This window comes from Hyperolius riggenbachi, chromosome 4 (genome assembly GCF_040937935.1).
Source record: "Hyperolius riggenbachi isolate aHypRig1 chromosome 4, aHypRig1.pri, whole genome shotgun sequence".
NCBI classification, from domain to species: Eukaryota; Metazoa; Chordata; class Amphibia; order Anura; family Hyperoliidae; genus Hyperolius; species Hyperolius riggenbachi.
In genome coordinates this window covers 387,381,724-387,404,223 of record NC_090649.1, presented here as the reverse complement: position 1 = coordinate 387,404,223, position 22,500 = coordinate 387,381,724, and the positions used below count along the sequence as shown (strand labels likewise).

Here is a 22,500-nt window from a genome sequence, read left to right as displayed (position 1 = left end):
AGTTGGAACTGTGTCTCATGCTCCGTTACCTCCTTTCAACCAAAAAGATGGCTGCTCTTATGAAATCAAACATTTGCCTGCTCTTTTAAAACAGTGTGGGTAAGAGATTATATTACCTATTTATTTTAATTAACATAAACAAAAGTTTGCTTTCTTAAAACAGAAAGAATTTGCGATAATTCAGGTTGGAGTGAGCTTGAGATGTCTCCCAGTGCATCACTGCTGAATATATGCAAATTAACCATTGTACCCTTAGAAGCTAAACACACCTCCAGAACCGCTGGAATGCAATGATGTGTCAGTTCGTTAATTTGTACAGAGCCATAATAATCCAACATGCATACAGACTGTTTCGGATTGTTTGATCCTTATCAGTGCATGGCATGGATTAATTTGGCTCTATGCAGTAGGGCTTGTAACACTAATGTAACTTAATGACAGTATGTTTGTTTAGGCTGGAGTTCCTATTTAACAGTTTCACAGCATCAGAACTGTGTTTTTCTTACCAAAGCATAATTTTTAGCTGCATTTTTAGCTAAGCTCCACCCATCAAAGAAAAAAGCCTGGGCTTTCCCCCCCCTGATGCTGTGCAGAGGATGATGGGATTTCCTATGTTGTTGTTCACGTTGCCTAGCAACTGGGAGAGGTGCTCAGGACACAGGACAGTTGGAACTGTGCATCATGCTCCCTGTCACCTCCTTTCAACTAAAAAGATGGCTGGTGGAGGGTGGCAAAGATGAGACTCCAGCACTCTCAAGACTTTTTAAATTGAAACAAGGAACTGTCTTAATTTGTTTTAATCTGGAGCATCTTCTTTTTTTTTCTGAGAAGTACAGCTTGCAAAAGACCCCTTCCCTTTGATCTCAGCAGGGTGTCTATCAGCTGTCCAAATGCCACCATTAAAATACTCAGCTGAGATGCTTATCTATATTGCAACCTCTGTTCCCAAGAAACTCTTACAAATAGATTCTGCTTTGATTACCCCTCTAAAATCCTTTGGGATTCTCAAGAAAACAAGGCGGGGGAAGAGGGGAGGAGGTGCAGGCACCCATAAATCAAAGCCAAAGCAATCATCACATATCTATAAATCAGCTGTATCAGTAAAGGACCCAGATAACAGAGACAGCTGCCACACTCCTGATTACAACCCCCAGCCAGGAGCTAGGAACACAGACCTCAAAGTTAAGGGAAACAACATTAAAGCAGTACTCTGCAATGCCAGGTCCATAAACAACAAAACAGCAGTTATTCATGATCTAATAGAGGCTTCAGATCTAGCTTTAATTACAGAGACATGGTTGGATCAGAACTCAGGACCCACTCTCGCAGCTGTGGTACCAGACAATTACTCAGTTTTACACTGTGAAAGGCAAAACCGCAAGGGCGGAGGATTAGCTCTGTGCTTCAAATCCAGTTTGAATATTAAACCCCTTGCTGTAGCACCCACTCTTTTGAATGTCTAGCAGCCCAGCTCTCAGCTGGAAAAAAAATAAACATACTGCTTGTCTACCGACCCCCTGACGCTGGCTCAGCTTTTCTCAAGGAAATAGCAGAACTTGTATCTTGCATAACACTGAAACACCCTAGGTGGATAATTCTTGGAGACTTTAACGCATGGGTCGATACACACTCTTCCCAATTTGGAACTAAGCTACTTCTCTCCATGAATGAACTGGGCTTCTCTCAAGCCGTCAACCTCCCTACCCACAAAAAAGGACACACTTTGGACCTCATTTTCCATTCAGAACTCCTAATATCCAATGTGGAAATTGATCCAGTAGTTTGGTCAGACTACCACACTGTCCACTTCTCCTTTACAGCACCGGCTACAAAACACCAAGTGAAAGAACTAATAAAATATCGTTCCTTGAAAGGTTTGACACCCCAACACCTTCAGAACAGCCTCAATCTAGGTGGACTGACAGATCACAACTTAGGCCTTGAATCCATGGTCCTTAAATATAACCACGATGTCTCAGCCGCTTTTGACGCCATAGCTCCCTTAAAGATTAAACGTTCCGCACCATTACATCACGCTCGCTGGTTTGACAACTCTATAAAGGAACTAAAGAAACAGGGACGCAGACTGGAACGAAGGTGGCGCAAACATCAGTCTCCTGATGACAAACTTTCCCTAATTGCTCACCTGAAAAAATATCAAACGATGATTAACAAAAAGAAGTCCTTATTCCTGTCTCACGAAATTGCAAATGCAGCCAACAGACAGGGGCGTAACTAGAAATCACTGGGCCCCCCTGCGAATATTTGGATGGGGCCCCCCCCCATAGGTGCCAAATAATCGTAATGGGGCAGCGTTTCACTGTAAATTAATTGTAAAGTGGGCAGCATTTTACCAGACAATCGTAATGTGGGCCAGAAAATCGTAATGTGGGCAGAGTTCACCAGAAAATCGTAATGTGGGCCTTTAGAAAATCATAATGTGGGCAGAGTTCACCAGAAAATCGTAATGTGGGCACCAGTCACCAGAAAATAGTAACGTGAGCAGCAGTCACCAGAAAATTGTAACGTGGGCAGCATTCACCAGACAATCGTAATGTGGGCAGCGTTCACCAGAATATCGTAATGTGGGACAGAAAATCGTAATGTGGGCAGAGTTCACCAGAAAATTGTAACATGGACAGCATTCACCAGACAATCGTAACTTGGGCAGTGTTCACCAGAAAATCGTAATGTGGGCCAGAAAATCGTAATGTGGGCAGCGTTCACCAGAAAATCGTAACGTGGACAGCATTCACCAGACAATCGTAACGTGGGCAGTGTTCACCAGAAAATCGTAATGTGGGCCAGAAAATCGTAATGTGGGCAGCAGTCACCAGAAAATCGCCATGTGGGCAGCAGTCACCAGAAAATTGCAATGTGGGCATCAGTCACCAGAAAATCCTAATGTGGGCAGCAGTCACCAGAATATCGTAATGTGGGCACCAGTCACCAGAAAATAGTAACGTGAGCAGCAGTCACCAGAAAATTGTAACGTGGGCAGCATTCACCAGACAATCGTAATGTGGGCAGCGTTCACCAGAATATCGTAATGTGGGACAGAAAATCGTAATGTGGGCAGAGTTCACCAGAAAATTGTAACATGGACAGCATTCACCAGACAATCGTAACTTGGGCAGTGTTCACCAGAAAATCGTAATGTGGGCCAGAAAATCGTAATGTGGGCAGCGTTCACCAGAAAATCGTAACGTGGACAGCATTCACCAGACAATCGTAACGTGGGCAGTGTTCACCAGAAAATCGTAATGTGGGCCAGAAAATCGTAATGTGGGCAGAGTTCACCAGAAAATCGCAATGTGGGCAGCAGTCACCAGAAAATCGCCATGTGGGCAGCAGTCACCAGAAAATTGCAATGTGGGCATCAGTCACCAGAAAATCCTAATGTGGGCAGCAGTCACCAGAATATCGTAATGTGGGCAGCAGTCACCAGAAAATCCTAATGTGGGCAGCAGTCAGTCACCAGAATGTCGTAATGTGGGCGGCAGACACCAGAAAATCCTAATGTGGGCAGCAGTCACCAGAAAAATCGCAATGTGGGCAGCAGTCACCAGAAAATCGCAATGTGGGCAGCAGTCACCAGAAAATCCTAATGTGGGCAGCATACACCAGAAAATCGTAATGTGGGCAGCAGACACCAGAAAATCGCAATGTGGGCAGCAGACACCTGAAAATCGCAATGTGGGCAGCAGACACCTGAAAATCGCAATGTGGGCAGCAGACACCTGAAAATCGCAATGTGGGCAGCAGACACCTGAAAATCGTAATGTGGGCAGCAGACACCTGAAAATCGTAATGTGGGCAGCAGACACCTGAAAATCGTAATGTGGGCAGCAGACACCTGAAAATCGTAATGAGGGCAGCAGACACCTGAAAATCGCAATGTGGGCAGCAGTGACCAGAAAATCGCAATGTGGGCAACAGTGACCAGAAAATCGTAATGTGGGCAGCAGACACCTGAAAATCACAATGTGGGCAGCAGACACCTGAAAATCGTAATGTGGGCAGCAGACACCAGAAAATCGCAATGTGGGCAGCAGACACCAGAAAATCGCAATGTGGGCAGCAGACACCAGAAAATCCTAATGTGGGCAGCAGACACCTGAAAATCGTAATGTGGGCAGCAGACACCTGAAAATCGTAATGTGGGCAGCAGACACCTGAAAATCGTAATGTGGGCAGCAGACACCTGAAAATCGTAATGTGGGCAGCAGACACCAGAAAATCATAATGTGGGCAGCAGACACCAGAAAATCGCAATGTGGGCAGCAGTGACCAGAAAATCGCAATGTGGGCAGCAGTGACCAGAAAATCGTAATGTGGGCAGCAGACACCAGAAAATCGCAATGTGGGCAGCAGACACCAGAAAATCGCAATGTGGGCAGCAGTGACCAGAAAATCGTAATGTGGGCAGCAGACACCAGAAAATCATAATGTGGGCAGCAGACACCAGAAAATCGCAATGTGGGCAGCAGACACCTGAAAATCACAATGTGGGCAGCAGTGACCAGAAAATCATAATGTGGGCAGCAGACACCAGAAAATCATAATGTGGGCAGCAGACACCAGAAAATCGCAATGTGGGCAGCAGTGACCAGAAAATCGTAATGTGGGCAGCAGACACCAGAAAATCATAATGTGGGCAGCAGACACCTAAAAATCACAATGTGGGCAGCAGTGACCAGAAAATCACAATGTAGGCAGCAGTGACCAGAAAATCACAATGTAGGCAGCAGACACTAGAAAATCATAATGTGGGCAGCAGACACCAGAAAATCATAATGTGGGCAGCAGACACCAGAAAATCGCAATGTGGGCAGCAGACACCTGAAAATCACAATGTGGGCAGCAGTAACCAGAAAATCATAATGTGTGCAGCAGACACCTGAAAATCACAATGTGGGCAGCAGTTACCTGAAAATCACAATGTAGGCAGCAGTGACCAGAAAATCACAATGTGGGCAGCAGTTACCTGAAAATCACAATGTAGGCAGCAGACACTAGAAAAAAAAATGCACCTGTGAAAAAAAAACAATTCACTTACCTGACAGAAGTCTTCTCCTCTCCCGGCATCTGGCTCGCAGCTCCCCGAGTCCTCCTGCAGCACATCTCCCGCGCTGACAGGCAGAGTGCAGGGCTACGGCAAGATGGCTGCCGAAGCCCTGTACTAGAGACACAAATAGTCTCCAGTGTAGGGCTTCTTCGGCGGCCATCTTGCCGTAGCCCTGCTCTGCCTGCCGGGAGACTATGCAGGCTGCTGGTGGAGCGGGGCTGCGGGGAATGAACTGGCGCAGCGTCTATTAGACGCTGCGGCCAGTTGAGCACCTTGCTGGGGGGTCCAGAGCAGCGCTCCCCCCACGCACAGTGAGCGGGCCCCAGAGCAGCCCCGGGCGGCCGGGCCCCCCTGCGGCTGAGAGAGTCGCATCCCCGGTAGGTACACCGGTGGTGACAGCCTTTCCTCCTCCGGGCCCCTGACTTGCTAGGGGCCCCCCTGCAACTGCAGGGGCTGCAGGGTCTATTCCTACGTCCCTGCCAACAGACCTGCCCAACTCTTCCGCACGGTTGACAGTCTCTGCAATCCATCTTGCAGGAAATCCAGCATCAGACCTTCACAGGAACTGTGCGAGAAATTTGCCCACTTCTTCTCAGACAAAGTCTCCTCCATACGATCTGCCATTCAATTTACAGCCCCAGAAACCCATGCAGAGCCATATAACAGGTGCAAAAATAGCCTACCACCATGGTCTGATTTTAAGGTAATCACTGAAAAAGACATCTTGGATATCCTCTCAAACCTTCGCCAGACTACCTGCGATCTGGACCCTGGCCCCACTAAGTTCATGTTGAAATGCCCTGAACTATTTACACCGGCATTCCACAAAATAGTCAACGGCTCCTTACAAGAAGGGTGGTTTCCCTCTACTCTGAAAGAAGCAATCGTCAGGCCTCTACTCAAGAAACCATCCTTAGACCCAGATGCTCTAAACAGCTACAGACCTGTCTCAAACCTCCCCTTTCTGGGAAAAGTTATTGAAAAGGCTGTCTACCTCCAACTTGAAGCCAGGCTCTCCAGAAACAACATCCTTGACCCTCTTCAATCTGGTTTCAGGAAATATCACAGTTGTGAAACAGCCCTCACCCAGATTTGCAATGATCTGCTCATTGCAAGAGACAAGGGTCAATGTTCCATCCTGATTTTGCTCGACCTCTCAGCGGCTTTTGACACAGTCGATCATGAAATCTTACTCAACAGGCTACAAGAGTACTGTGGCATAGATGGCATTGTTCTCCGGTGGTTCAACTCCTTCCTGGCTGGCAGAACACAAAGGGTAGCCTTAGGGCCCTTCCTCTTCAACCCTGTACCACTAAAATACGGTGTACCTCAGGGCGCAATATTATCCCCTTTACTGTTCACCATATACATGCTGCCACTTGGAGAAATCATACAAAAACATGGCCTGACATATCATTGCTATGCTGATGACACCCAGCTATATTTGTCATTCAAACCTGATGTCACAGACCCTACTCCACAAATAAACGCATGCTTAGCTGAGCTTCAGGAGTGGATGAATAATAATTGGCTAAAACTTAATGCTGACAAAACTGAGGTTCTTGTTATCGAGGGCCAGGGCTCAACAGCAAAGCAGCTCCAGTCTCAACCAACACCGCTAAGGATAGGGAGCTCAGACCTGAACAACTCAGACTGTGTGCGCAGCCTGGGAGTACTGATTGATGGGAAATTAAGCTTCAGGAATCAAATCTCAGCTGTTGTGAAACATTCCTTCTTTCACCTAAGGAATATTGCAAGGATTAAACACCTAATTCCTTCAGAGGATCTTCCAACCCTAGTTCATGCCTTCGTCACATCAAGGTTAGACTACTGCAACCTCCTCTACACAGGCCTGCATAAGAAAGACTTACGCCGCCTGCAATTAGTACAGAATGCCGCCGCAAGGCTGTTAACGAGCCAACCCCGCCATTGCCACATAACACCAACCCTGAGCTCACTCCACTGGCTACCGATAAAATGGAGAATTCTGTTTAAGATTGGCTTACTGACATTCAAATCCTTGCACAATCTGGGCCCTGAATACCTGAAGGACTTGTTGCAACTACATCACACCCCCCACAATCTTAGATCAAAAGGACGTAACACCTTGGTCACCCCCAGAGTCCACCTCAAAACCTTTGGAGACAGAGCCTTTTGTCATGCTGCCCCTACACTTTGGAACTCCCTGCCACACCCAATCAGGACAGCCCCATCCCTGGAAGCATTTAAGTCTAAACTGAAAACCTACCTTTTCAGTCTGGCATTCATGAACATCTGACTATCTCCTCTGTAACACAACCCAGCCTGAAACCCTGTATTAATCTGAGACACAGCTATGCGCTTTGAGTCCTATGGGAGAAAAGCGCTTTACAAATGTTATTGTATTGTATTATTGTATTGTATTGTATTGTATTGTACTACAGCAGGGGACTGGACTCGACTCCTGGCATTAGACTGTGGCAAAGTAATTCCCTTGAAAAAGCGTGCACAGGCTATGTAGCAGCAGGTAAACTTGTGTGGAGGAGAGAGATGAGATAGAGCCAGCACTGCAATTCGGGTAATTTATTCAGTCAATAAAAACAGAAGCACTTACAGTCAGCAAGGTCGGATGCAAAGCGGAAAGGTGGGCGCCAGGTCTATGTCCCCCTGTGGGTAATTTATTCAGTCAATAAAAACAGAAGCACTTACAGTCAGCAAGGTCGGATGCAAAGCGGAAAGGTGGGCGCCAGGTCTATGTCCCCCTGCGATAAAAATCCTAAAAAGATGGCTGCCCTCATGAAATCAAACATTTGCCTGTTCTTTTAAAACAGGGTGGGTAAGAGATTATATTACCCATCTATTTTAATTAACATAACTAATGTAACTTAATGACAGTATGTTTGTTTAGGCTGAAGTTCCTCTTTAAGTCAGGAATAAAAAAATCAGTTTTACTTTTCCCGGGGATTCTACCAGCCCACTGCAGCCGTCCCGTGCCCTCGCAGTCACTGGTGGAGCCTCCGGTCCTCCGCCACCAACTAGTTTTGTTTTCGCTGACAGGCTCTGACAGGGAATCTGTGTGCTTTCTGCGCCTGCGTAGGCCTGGCTACGCGTATCCTTCATGTTCCCATCCTGAGTAGTGTCCTGCACAGGCAAAGGACGCTATTGCAGACGGGAATGCGAAGAAAAATATGCGTGTCCAGGCCCGTCAGTGAAAACGAAACTAGCTGGTGGCGGGTGACCGGAGGCTCTGTGAGTGACTGCGAGGGCTCGGGATTGCTGGAGGGGGCTGGTAGAAGCCCCAGGAAAGTAAAACTGATTTTTTATTCCTGGCTTAATTGTCTCTTTTAAGTTTATATTTCGCTCTCTTCCTTCACTTACTCTCCCTCTCCTCCACCCCAGCTTCACTCACTCTCCCTCTCCTCCACCCCAGCTTCACTCACTCTCCCTCTCCTCCACCCCAGCTTCACTTACTCTACACCTCTCCTCCACCCCAGCTTCACTCACTCTCCATCTCCTCCACTCCAGCTTCACTCACTCTCCCTCTCCTCCACCCCAGCTTCACTCACTCTCCCTCTCCTCCACCACAGCTTCACTCCCTCTCCCCCACCCCAGATTCATTCACTCCCCCTCTCCTCCACCCCAGCTTCACTCACTATCCCTCTCCTCCACCCCAGCTTCACTCACTCTCCCTCTCCTCCACCCCAGCACCACTCACTCTCCCTCTCCTCCACCCCAGCACCACTCACTCTCCCTCTCCTCCACCCTAGCTTCACTTACTCTCCCTCTCCTCCACCCCAGCTTCACTCACTCTCCCTCTCCTCCACCCCAGCTTCACTCACTCTCCCTCTCCTCCACCCCAGCTTCACTCACTCTCCCTCTCCTCCACCCCAGCTTCACTCACTCTCCCTCTCCTCCACCCCAGCTTCACTCACTCTCCCTCTCCTCCACCCCAGCTTCACTCAATCTCCCTCTCCTCCACCCCAGCTTCACTCCCTCTCCTCCACCCCAGCTTCACTTACTCTACCTCTCCTCCACCCCAGCTTCACTCACTCTCCCTCTCGCCTCCACCCCAGCTTCACTCACTCTGCCTCTCCTCCACCCCAGCTTCACTTACTCTACACCTCTCCTCCACCCCAGCTTCACTCACTCTCCATCTCCTCCACCCCAGCTTCACTTACTCTACCTCTCCTCCACCCCAGCTTCACTCACTCTCCCTCTCGCCTCCACCCCAGCTTCACTCACTCTCCCTCTCCTCCACCCCAGCTTCACTTACTCTACACCTCTCCTCCACCCCAGCTTCACTCACTCTCCCTCTCCTCCACCCCAGCTTCACTTACTCTACCTCTCCTCCACCCCTGCACCACTCACTCCCCCTCTCCTCCACCCCAGCTTCACTCACTCTCCCTCTCCTCCACCCCAGCTTCACTTACTCTACACCTCTCCTCCACCCCAGCTTCACTCACTCTCCCTCTCCTCCACCCCAGCTTCACTTACTCTACCTCTCCTCCACCCCTGCACCACTCACTCTTCCTCTCCTCCACCCCAGCTTCACTTACTCTACCTCTCCTCCACCCCTGCACCACTCACTCTCCCTCTCCTCCACCCCAGCTTCACTCACTCTCCCTCCCTCTCCTCCACCCCAGCTTCACTCACTCTCCATCTCCTCCACCCCAGCTTCACTCACTCTCCCTCTCCTCCACCCCAGCTTCATTCACTCTCCCTCTCCTCCACCCCAGCTTCACTTACTCTCCCTCTCCTTCACCCCTGCACCACTCACTCTCCCTCTCCTCCACCCCAGCTTCACTTACTCTCCCTCTCCTCCACCCCAGCTTCACTCACTCTCCCTCTCCTCCACCCCAGCTTCACTCACTCTCCCTCTCCTCCACCCCAGCTTCACTCACTCTCCCTCTCCTCCACCCCAGCTTCACTCACTCTCCCTCTCCTCCACCCCAGCTTCACTCACTCTCCCTCTCCTCCACCCCAGCTTCACTCACTCTCCCTCTCCTCCACCCCAGCTTCACTCACTCTCCCTCTCCTCCACCCCAGCTTCACTCACTCTCCCTCTCCTCCACCCCAGCTTCACTCACTCTCCCTCTCCTCCACCCCAGCTTCACTCACTCTCCCTCTCCTCCACCCCAGCTTCACTCACTCTCCCTCTCCTCCACCCCAGCTTCACTCACTCTCCCTCTCCTCCACCCCAGCTTCACTCACTCTCCCTCTCCTCCACCCCAGCTTCACTCACTCTCTCTCCTTCACCCCCGCTTCACTCATTCTTCCACTTTACCCCCGCTTCACTCACTCTTCCACTTCATCTTTTACCACCACAGTTTACATTAAGTAATTTTTCCCCACACCATAGTCATCATGTTGGAAAATGCAGTACAGTGTACATCCTGCAACATGTATGCATGCCTTGATAAGCAGATTGAGGGTGTTTACTGTTGCCCTGGGTGTGTGCATGTTGCTCAATTAGATGCTGAAGTCAGAGAGCTAAATGAGCAACTTGCAACACTGAGACGCATAGACAACATGGAGAAGAGCTTGGATCTCACAATCCACACACTGAATGGAACCGATGAAGATGTGTTGGGTGGGGCACAGCCGTAGCAAGAAGCAGAGTTAGAAGCTAGTTGGGTTACAGTTAGAAAGGGTTGGGGAAAAAGTGGCAGGGAGGCTAGTCCCGATTTGGCCTTCCCTAATAAGTATGCTTGTTTGCGTAATATTGGGGATGTGGATTCTGTAGCAACGCTGCAGCAGGATGTGTCCCTTAACAACCAAGGGATCGACCGCTGCAACGAGAATGGGAATAGGAGGGCAGCTAAGGCTAGACAGATACTGGTGGTAAGGGATTCAATTATTAGGCACACAGACAGGGTAATTGTCGAATAAATCGTGAATGCCATACAGTCTGTTGTCTCCCGGGTGCTCGGGTTCGGCATGTAGTGGAACAAATTGACAGATTATTGGGTGGGGCTGGGGAAGACCCGGCTGTCATGGTACACATTGGCACCAATGACAAGGTTAGTGGGAGATGGAAGGTCCTCAGAAATGATTTTCAGGTACTTGGAGATAAACTTAAAACAGGGACCTCCAAGGAGGTGTTTTCTGAAATACTGCCAGTGCTACATCTAAGAGACAGAGGGAGCTTAGGGAGTTATATAAGTGACTGAGAAATTGGTGTAGGAAGGAGGGGTTTGGGTTCCTGGAGAACTGGGCAGGCTTTGCAGTCGGGTACAGGCTCTACAGCAGGGATGGGCTGCACCTTAATGGGGAGGGTGCAGCTGCAATGGGGGAGAAGATGGCTAAACGGTTGGAGGAGATTTTAAACTAGGATCTGGGGAGAGGCGGGAGGGTAAAGTCTCAATATGTGGACAAGATGAGGTAAAAAGACAGCAGGAGCCTAACATTACAGGGGGGGGGGGGGAGGTGCAGTGGCAGGGGCTGGAGGAAGGCCCAGGTAAGGACAGGAGCTTGTTGGATATCTTACTTGGCTATGCTCCTCTTCATGTATGAGTGTGGCCATACTGTGCCTGTGCGAGTCCGGCCGTGCCTGTGCATAAAGCCGAAGCTATTTATCTTAATGTTCAGGCACGGCTGTACTCGTGCAGGGGCAGTACGGCTGCACTCGTGCATTAAAAGAAGCGCGGTGTGAAATTCATGAGTCTCAGGCAGCGATGGTGGTCTGGAGGAGGACACATAAAACCTCCCGCGTATCCAGAGGTTTCCCTCTTAAGTATCTATTTCCTAGGGCCCAATATGCCTTGGGTTTGATTTGAACATTTAGTTAAGGCTCAGGCTTCTTTCATGAGGCGGGGGGGGGGGGGGGGGGAGGGCGGGGTGTCCAGGTTGTTGATATTCTGGCGACACAGAGGAGACCTGTGCATTTGTGTGTGTGTGTGGGTCTCGAGGGCAGGAGTCGGAAGGGGGGCGCCATCCAAGGTTTCGCAGGGGGGCCCAGTGATTTTTAGTTACGCCCCTGGCAGGCACTAACGTGAACTGGAATAATGTACTACAAGGGAAGGACACTGAAGGGAAATGGCAAGCTTTTAAAATTATTCTGTAAATATATCCCATATGGAAAAAAAACGTCTAGGAATAAAAAAAAAAGGCCTCTATGGATTAATAGAAAGGTTAGAGATAAAATGAAGGGGAAAAAGAATGCCTATAAGATCCTAAAACAGTAGGGGACCGAGGCTGCATTAAACAATTACTAGGAGTGCAATAAACGTTGTAAAAAAATAAATTAGGCTGGCAAAGATTGAAGCTGAAAATCAAAATCGCTGGGGATATCAAATCTAACCCAAAGAAGTTTTACAAGTACATCAACTCTAAAAAAAGAAAGGTTGACTGTATTGGACTCCTAAAGGATGAGGGTGGAAACTCAATGGTGGATGACCAAGGTAAGGCGGAGTTATTAAATGCTTTCTTTGCTTCTGTCTTCTGTTGCAAATTACAGATGCAGAACAGTCTCAATCTTCCAATTGTAATATTAAATACTTAACACAGGAAGAAGTGAAGGCAAGACTAAATAAATTAAAAATAGACAAGGCACCTGTCCCGGATGGCATGCATCCTCGGGTCCTAAGGGAATTAACTTCCCTGGCGGTATGATTTCCAGATTTTATTCTCCAAATGCAGTGCAATTTTTCCACAAGCTTTTAGACCCTAAAAATCATACCGCTAGATAGCTCTGTGGCAGCCCTACACATTACACACCCGCACTGGATCCAACTCGGGATTACCAATCTGAGCTGCGGATTTCTGACTCGGGGTTACCGCTAAGGAGGTTAAGTTCAGTTATCAATAAACCCCTTTATCTTATCTTTTGTGACTTTCTTTCAACTTGCAGAGTTCCAGTAGACTGGCGTACAGCCCACGTTTTCCCATTATTTAAAGTGAACCTCCGGACTAAAAATCGACTCGGCAGCACTGAAAAGGCTTTGTGTTTCTTTAACCGTTGCACAGCATCAGAACTTAGTTTCTCTTATGCAAGCCTCATTTTTAGCTGCACAGAAGAAAACTGCCCGGGCTTTTTTGCCCTGATGCTGTGCAAAGCATGATGGGATTTCTGATTTTGTTGTTCTCGTTCTGCTGTTTTGGTGCAATTTTTTTTTTTTTTTTTTTACATTTTGAATTTGACATTTGAAGCCTAGCGTGTGCAGCTGGGAGGGGTAATCAGGACACAGGATAGTTGGAACTGTGTCTCCTGCTCCTTGTCACCTCCTTTCAACCAAAAAGATGGCTGCCCCCATGACAAAGATGGCAGCCCCCATGAATCACAAACATTTGCCTGTTCTTTTAAAACAGGGTGGGTAAGAGATTATATTACCTATCTATTCTAATTAACATAACTAATGTAGCTTGATGACAGTATGTTTGTTTAGGCTGTAGTTCCCCTTTAAGAAGGGCAAAAAAAATATCAGATCCGGGAAATTATAGACCTGTAAGCTTAAAGTGGACACGAGATGAAAAACTAACTATAACAAGTAACTGGTCTATATATCTTATCTAAAGTTTAGATAGTTTACACAACAAATCTAGCTGCAAACAGCTTCAATAGACTATGATGATTATTTCTTCCTGTGATACCTTGACAGCAGCCATGTTGTTTGTAAACATTACACACAGCATTCAGCCTCTGAAAAAAAAAAAACGTAATCCTCCCTCCGCCTCTGAAATCTCTGGCTAGTAATACCTCCCCCTCCTCCTGCCCAGACTGAGCTCCCATGAGCCCTTACTACTGTCTGAAAATGCCAAGGCTCTCTGAAAACCTGTGGGCGAGGCTTGAAGTATTAAAACAAAAACAAAAAAAAGTATTTGGCTTGAGTAATGCCCTATAAACAATAGGAAAGGAACACAATTATGCAAGGAGTAAAAGTTCATCTCAGATTCACTTTAACATCAGTTGTGTGCAAACTATTCAAGGGGTTACTAAGAGATACTATACTAGACTTCATAGTAGAAAATAATCTTATTTCAAAGCATCAGCATGGGTTTACTAAAGGCAGGTCCTGTTTGACTAACATGTTCAGCTTTTATGAGGTAGTAAACCCTAATGTGGATATTGGGAATGCTGTAGATGTAATATACTTTGACTTTGCAAAGGCCTTCGACACTGTTCCCCATAAAAGTCTGGTGCAAAAGTTGAGGATGCAAGGACTGGGAAAGAGTGTGTGCATGCATAGGGACGAGGCTAATGGACAGAAAACAGAGTTGTGGTCAATGGATCATATTCAAAATGGGTGACTGTTAGCAGTGGGGTCCCACAGGGGGTCTGCACTGGGTCCAGTGCCCTTTAATTTATTTATTAATGATCTAGTAGATGCAGTATAAAGCAATGTTGCTATTTTTGCAGATGATACAAAATTGTGCAGAATCATCAACTCTCAGGAAAATAGTGACATATTGCAACAGGATCTGGATAGGATGGCTATATGGGCACATAAATGGCAGATGAAATTCAATGTTGAAAAATGTAAAGTCATGCATTTTGGTCATACCAATGGTCTAATGTAAGAGTGAACAGAGGCGCCAGCAGGATGAAAGGTTCCAAAAGGCTTAAAATCCCTCAGGAGGTGGTGGTGGACTCGCCTCCCCGAAGCAGACAAGATACCGTCAGTTTTATGACAACAGGCATAAAACTGACGGCATCTTTGTCTGCTTCGGGGAGGCGAGTCCACCACCACCTCCTGAGGGATTTTAAGCCTTTTAGAACCTTTTATTCTGCTGGCGCCTCTGTTCACTCTTACATTATCAATATCCACCCCTGGTGGAGGGGTTGATCCTCATTTTTCCTTTTCTACAGAGAGCGACTTTTAATCCTGAGTGAGGACAGGTCTAATCTCCTTACCTGCCTATACAGTGGTTACCTAGGCAGTAAACCACGCTTGTGAGTATATACATTATATACTTTTCATTTCCAACCTCTTGTTTTGCATACTACACTATATTGGGCTCTCGGTATTTCTTTTGTCTTTATCGTACCAATGGTCTAGCACCATACAAAATGAACGGGATACAGATGGGGACATCAAACTTGGAGACTGACTTAAAGCGGATTCCAGATGAAAAACTAGCTAGAACAAGTAACATACATATACATATATATATATATATATATATATATATATATATATATATATATATATATATATATATATATATATATATATATATATATATATATATATATATATATATATTATCTAAAGTTTAGATAGTTTACACAGTATGTCTAGCTGCAAAAGTTTAAAAAGTGTATGATTATTTATTCCTGTGATACGAGGGCAGCCATGTTCATTTTGTCATATTGTCACAGGCTAAGGGCTGGAGATGCTATCAGCTTTTTTGTGTGTACATTCAGTCCCCTCTCCTCCTCCCCTCTGCCTTTGAAATCAATGGCTAGTAACACCTCACCCTCCTCCTGGCCAGACTGAGCTCCTGTAAGCCCTTGCTATTGTCTGAAAATGCCTTGGCACTTGAAAAGCTGTGGGTGAGGCTTGTTTAGTTTGTAGGGAATTAAAGTATTGAAAGAAAAAAAAAAGTATTTGGCTTGAGGAATTCCCTATAAACTATAGGAAAGGAGCACAATTATGCAATGAGTAAAAGTTTATCTCGGATCCACTTTAAGAGTACTCATCGACAAGTTAAATAATCGTATTCAATGCCAAGCCGTTGCAGCTAAAAATAATAAAATGTTGGGATACATTAAAAGGGAAATAAAAACTTGAGATGCTAACATAATATTGCCCCTGTTTAACGCTCTAGTAAGGTCACATCTGGAATATGGAATTCAGTTCTGGGCACCACATTACAGGAAAGATATTGTAGTTTTAAAGCCGGTGCAGAGACTAGTAACTAAATTGATACGAAGATGGAAGGTCTCGCTTACCAAGAAAGGTTAGATAAATTGGGTTTATTTAGTCTGGAGAAAAGACGCCTTAGAGGCATTAACATGTATAATACATCAGAGGGCAATATAAAAGCTTGACGGATTAGCTTTTCATCTCTAGGCCTTCTCCGAGGACTAGAGGACATGATCTGCGCATGGAGGAAAAACGTTTTAGCCATTTATTTATGAAAGGGTTCTTTATAGTAAGAGTGTGTAAGATGTGGAATGCATTGCCACAGGAAGTAGTTATGGCAAATTCTATTCTGAATTTAGGTCACGTTGCTGTCATGAAGCTCCCGCTGCTATAGCAGCGCGGCTTCGTGAATAAATCCCAATGTCAGAAACACCTGATTTTCTGCATGCTTGTTCAGGGTCTATGCATGTGCGTCGTTAGGGCAAGAGATTCATAGCACTTCCCCAAATCTCCTCCCACAGAGTCCTGCTTGTCACACAGAGTGCCCTGAATGTTTCAGTGGCTCATTTCCAGGCTCTCGGCAGCCAATTACAGATAATCATGGGCAGCATTGAGGGGAGATTCTGGCCAATAAGAGCAGCACCAGCTTCCCTTAGCCAATCCTAGTACTTTTGTGGCCAGCCAGTCAGAGAGGAGTGAGTGACAACAACAGGAAAAAAGTGCTGCTGAGGTTAGATCAGGAATAGGCACATGGCAGTGTGTTTACAATTCAGCGCTGATGCAGGCCTGGATTGAGTCTGGTAACTGCATGGAGGGAGAGAGGCTTCCAGGTTTTATCAGCCTCCTCTCTGCCAGCTGATAAGACACTGTAGTAGCCAGTAGATGAGTGGGCTCCAGCTGGTCTGATAAGGAGGGATTATCAAATGCTGGGGAGCACGGGAACAGTAAATTCGGGCGCCTGAGGCTAGTGGACAAATCGGGCGCCGCCATTCACTCCTATAATAAATATCGTTTAATGGGCGCCCGATAGGAAAAAAGGGCGCCGGAGAAAAATAACGTTTTAAAAGCGGCGCCCGGAGACTTAATGTTTTATTACTGTTTCTCATGATTACACATTATTTAATGATTTCTACATTTTTAAATTTTATTTTTAAACGAAAAACAGTACAATATTTTTTTTAAAACATTATTTTTAAACGAAAAACAGTACATTTTTTTTTTTTTTAAACATTATTTTTAAACGAAAAAACTAACAGGGGGGTCTTAGGTTTAGGCACCAACAGGGGGGTCTTAGGTTTAGGCACCAACAGGGGGGTCTTAGGTTTAGGCACCAACAGGGGGGTCTTAGGTTTAGGCACCAACAGGGGGTCTTAGGTTTAGGCACCAAAAGGGGGGTCTTAGGTTTAGGCACCAACAGGGGGGTCTTAGGTTTAGGCACCAACAGGGGGTCTTAGGTTTAGGCACCAACAGGGGGGGTCTTAGGTTTAGGCACCAACAGGGGGGTCTTAGGTTTAGGCACTAACAGGTGGGTCTTAGGTTTAGGCACCAACAGGGGGGTCTTAGGTTTAGGCACTAACAGGGGGGTCTAGGGGTTAGGGGTAGGTACAGGGAGGGTTACTTAGGCACCAACAGGGGGGGGTCTTAGGTTTAGGCATCAACAGGGGGGTCTAGGGGTTAGGGGTAGGTACAGGGAGGGTTACTTAGTATTTTTTTTTTTAAACGCTATTATACGTTTCACTATTTAAACGAAAGATTAACGTTTTTACAATTGCCGATTTAATGCACATTATTTAATGATTTATAACTTTAAAAAAACATTAATTTTAAACGAAATACAGTACAATACATTTTTAAACGTTATCCATGCTTATCGTTAAAAACCCGGCGCCCTTTTTTCCCAGCGCCCCTTTTTAACGTACGCGGGGAGCACAGATTTCATCTCAGGTCAATCAAGTTCATGATGGTCTGCACCACATCAGTGTGCAGGGACGAACCTTGGAAGAGGACATTGCAGAAGTGAAAAGTTGTTGGAGAGTGGCAAGGCAAATTTTGTACAAACAGCTTTACTAAACTAAAGTATTTGTTCCAGGTTGGCTTTTCTACCTCATGCTATCAATTCCCTCACATGCTGACTAACTGCATTTACACTTGATGTTTAACCATTGATGAGATGGAGCTTGCTTTGATTAACTGATCCATGTGAACTCTGCACCAGGCTTTTCACATCTCTGGCGTAACATTTCTGCATCTCACATCTGTGGCTTAACGTGTCTGCATTGCTGATGTGATAACATTTTTTGCATTTCACATATGTGGCGTAACTTTTTTTTTTTGCATTTCAAATCTGTGATACTGTTTCTGCATTTCATATACAGTAGCAAGAAAAAGTATGTGAACCCTTTGGAATATGGATTTCTGCACAAATGTATCATAAAATGTAATCCGATCTACATCACAGCAATAGACAATCACAGTCTGCTGAAACTAATACCACACAAATAATTAAATGTTTCCATGTTTTTATTGAACACACCATGTAAACATTCACAGTGCAAGTAGAAAATGTATCTGAACCCCAAGACTAAAGACATCTCCAAGAGCTAATTGGAGTGAGATGTTAGCCAGCTGGAGTCCAATCAATGAGATGAGATTGGAGGTGTTGGTTACAGCTGCCCTTTCCCAAAACACACACACACACACACACACACACGTTCTGGGTCCCACGATTAAAGCGGATCTGAGATGAAAAACTAACTTGTCTATATATCTTATCTAAAGTTTAGATAGTTTACACAACAAATCTAGCTGCAAACAGCTTCAATAGAATATGATTATTTCTTCCTGTGATACAATGACAGCAGTCATGTTTGTAAACATTACACACAGCAAGCTTATCTGCATCTTCAGCACTCCGCCTGTGAAAAAAACCTAATCCCTCCTCCCTCTGAAATCTCTGGCTAGTAATACCTTCCCATCCTCCTGCCCAGACTGAGCTCCCATGAGCCCTTGCTACTGTCTGAAAATGCCAAGGCTCTCTGAAATGCCGTGGACGAGGCTTGTTTAGTTTATAGGCAATTAGAGTATTAAAACAAAAAAAAAAAAGTATTTGGTTTGAGGAATTCCCTACAAACAACAGGAAAGGAACACAATTATGCAATGAGTAAAAGTTCATCTCGGATCCACTTTAAGAATTGATGACTTGCATGAAGCTGGAAAGGGTTATAAAAGTATCTCCAAAAGCCTTGCTGTTTCATCAGTCCACAGTAAAACAAACGGTCTATGAATGGAGAAAGTTCAGCACTGCTGCTACTCTCCCTAGGAGTGGCCATCCTGTAAAGAGGACTGCAAGAGCACAACACTGAATGCTCAATGAGGTGAAAAAGATTCCTAGAGTGTCAGCTAAAGACTGACAAAAGTCTCTGGCATATGCCAACATCCATGTTAGCAAATCTATGATACATGAAACACTAAACAAGAATGGAGTTCATGGGAGGATACCACAGAGGAAAGCACTGCTGTCAAAAAAAAATAATTGCTGCACGTTTCAAGTTTGCAAAAGAGCACCTGGATGTTCCAACGCAGTATTGGCAAAATATTCTGTGGACAGATGAAACCAAAGTTGAGTTGTTTGGAAGAAACACACAACACTTTGTGCAGAGAAAAAGAGGCACAGCACACTAACATCAAAACCTCATCCCAACTGTGAAGTTGGTGGTGGGGGCATCATGGTTTGGGGGCTGGTTTGCTGCATCAGGGCCTGGACGAATTGTTATCATTGAAGGAAAAATGAATTCCCAAGTTTATCAAGACATTTTGCATGAGAACTTAAGGCCACCTGTCCACCAGCTGAAGCTCAGCAGAAGATGGGTGTTGCAACAGGACAACGACCCAAAGCATAGAAGTAGACCAACAACAGAATGGCTTAAACAGAAGAAAATACAGTACGCCTTCAGGAATGGCCCAGTCAGAGTCCTGACATCAACTCGATTGAGATGCAATGGCATGACCTCAAGAAAGTGATTTACACTAGATACCCCAAGAACATTGCTGAACTGAAACAGTTCTGTAAACTGGAATGGTCAAAAAATTACTTCTGACCGTTGTGCACGTTTGATCTGCAACTACAGGAAATGTTTGGTTGAAGTTGTTGCTGCCAAATGAAGTTCAACCAGTTACTCAATCCAAGGGTTCACATACCTTTTCCACCTGCACAGTGAATGTTTACATTTTGTGTTTAATAAAAACATGGAAACATTTAATTATTTGACAAGACAAATAACATTTATATCGCGCTTTTCTCCTGGCGGACTCAAAGCGCCAAAGCAGCAGCCACTAGGGCGCGCTCTATAGGCAGTAGCAGTGTTATGGAGACTTGCCAAAGGTCTCCTGCTGAATAGGTGCTGGCTTACTGAACAGGCAGAGCCGATATTTGAACCCTGGTCTCCTGTGTCAGTGGCAGAGCCCTTAACCATTACACCATCCAGCCACCATTTGTGTGGCATTAGTTTAAGCAGACTGTTATTGTTTATTATTGAGACTTAGATAAAGATCAGATCACATTTCATGACCAATTTCTGGAGAAATCTACATAATTCCAAAGGGTTCACACACATTTTATTGCTACTGTATGTGGCATAACCTTTTCTGCATTTCACATCTGTGCTAACTGCTTTTGCATTTCACATCTGTGGTAGCGGTTTCTGCATTTCTAGTATTTGGCGTAACAGTTTTTACATTTCACATGTGAGGTAACAGTTCTGCATTTGACATTTGGGGTAACTGTTTGTGCATTTTAAATGTGCCACAGTGTTTGTTTATGAGTTACATCTTGCTAGTACGGAGTTTCAGAACTGCCTTCATTCTTCATGGCTTTCCTCAGATTTCAGTCAATATTGTCATGATAGCATCACTCCGTTTCTGCAGATTTATCCTGTGGGCCTCCTTGATGTGAGACCACTACACCATGGGGGATGCATGGTTTTGTTATGCGTGTTTTTTTGCGGTGGAAATCGTTGTCTAATTACCTTGAGACCGGTTTCACACTAGAAACCAGCATTGTGATTGCTGTGTGATCAGATTAAAGGCTTTGTCGTTACCTGCTGTAATTCACGGTAATGAGCCTTCATGAACATCTTGGCAGCCAATCAAATTTTAAGTGTGGCTCTCTAGTGCTCACTTTCCGTCGGAAATACGAATTGCACAAAAGTGTATTGAAAAAAAAAATCCTCTTCCGCACATGCGCAACACAAGTGTGAACCCGTTTAAAATGTCTGCGGCACAACTGAATTACATGACTTCCGATCTATGCAGGTCACCGCGGATGTTGCCCCATAACGCGCGGGTGCTTTTGTGACAGATGCGAAGCTTCCGCTGCACCGCAGCAAGCATGAAATGCACCATAGACTTTAATTTCTTTAGCGCTACCCTGCGGCAAAAGTGGTACCCTTGCCAAACTGTGGTTTTGGGGGGGAAAAACCCTCCTGTTTTGAGTTACATTACAGTTGGCTATGCCCATTTTACTGCCGCCCACATCATGGCCATGCCCATTTTTGCCGCAGTACGCCTTGGTGCCGCACTCTACCTTTGACCTTGGTGCCCCAAATCTTTTGGGACCCTAGCAACGTCCCTGGTCTATGGCTAAAAGTATTAGAGGCATAAAATCAGCAAGATAGCCAGGCAACTGGTATTGCTTAAATGGAAATGAATATGGCAGCCTCCATATCCCTCTTGCTTCAGTTGTCTTCTAAAGATAACATACAATCACTTACCTTCAGGTCTCTGTGAATTAATTTCTTAGAATGAATATATTCCACTCCATCTACAATCTGTCTGAAAATATTGAGGCTTCTCTGCCGATCAACCTTTCCCATCTTTTCAATCCATTCCGCCAAAGTGCCGTTTGGACACCACTCCATTTGGATGAACAGGCACTTGCACTTCTGTAAAAAACTGAAAAAGACAAATAATTAGTTTACAAAAGGCTGCAGAAAATGTGCTTACATTATATTACAGGTTATTCCAAAGCCTGGTCAATGTCTTTGCAATGTATACATTTTCATACCAGGAACTTGCTGCATACAGTAAAGGTGCCCATACACTCGTCAGATTGGCAGCAGATAGATAAGAAATGCATCTGATGGTCTATCTGATGCGTTTTTAGAACATTTTTTACCAGGATAGAATTCCAACAGATTTCAGTTTGAAATCTATTGAAATTCCATCTGATGGCATTTTTTTTGCCATCAGATTTCCATTAAGGCCAATGCAAACTGATAAGCAATCTCTTCAGATCGACCTAAATTTTCCACCCTGCAAGTTCGATGGAAATCCATCGAAATCGATCGAAATCGGCCATCGATCGGTCGATCGGCCAACCGATTTGCAATCGATCAATCGATCGATCGATCGGTCGGCCAGAAAATCGGCTGAGTGTATGGGCTGCTTTAGCAAAGCCTGGTACACACATCCAATATTGATTGGCTAATCAATGGTGAATTTTACAACCTCCATGTAGTATGAGAGCTTACTTACACAATCTGTTCATAGTATTCAAAAAATTGTCAGGCCTTATACTACTGTTTATGGGGTCTGCTCTACTGCGCAGACGCCGGCGCAGTAGAGCGGACAGGATATTTCCACTGCAGCCCT

The 22,500-nt window shown here is 45.5% G+C and overlaps 1 protein-coding gene across 5 annotated transcripts in view; it reads right to left on the bottom strand.

The window, feature by feature from the left end:
• LOC137504126 (interferon-induced, double-stranded RNA-activated protein kinase-like) overlaps nt 1-22,500 on the bottom strand; it is a 192,171-nt gene that overhangs the window by 43,552 nt on the left and 126,119 nt on the right. For all 5 annotated transcript variants that reach the window (XR_011019430.1, XM_068232136.1, XM_068232138.1 and 2 more), the window contains one exon: nt 21,621-21,801. Coding sequence is in view for 4 of the 5 variants with exons in the window: in XM_068232136.1 (XP_068088237.1) it covers nt 21,621-21,801 (181 nt within the window). In the remaining variant the exon portion in view is untranslated. The remainder of the gene's footprint in view (nt 1-21,620; nt 21,802-22,500) is intronic.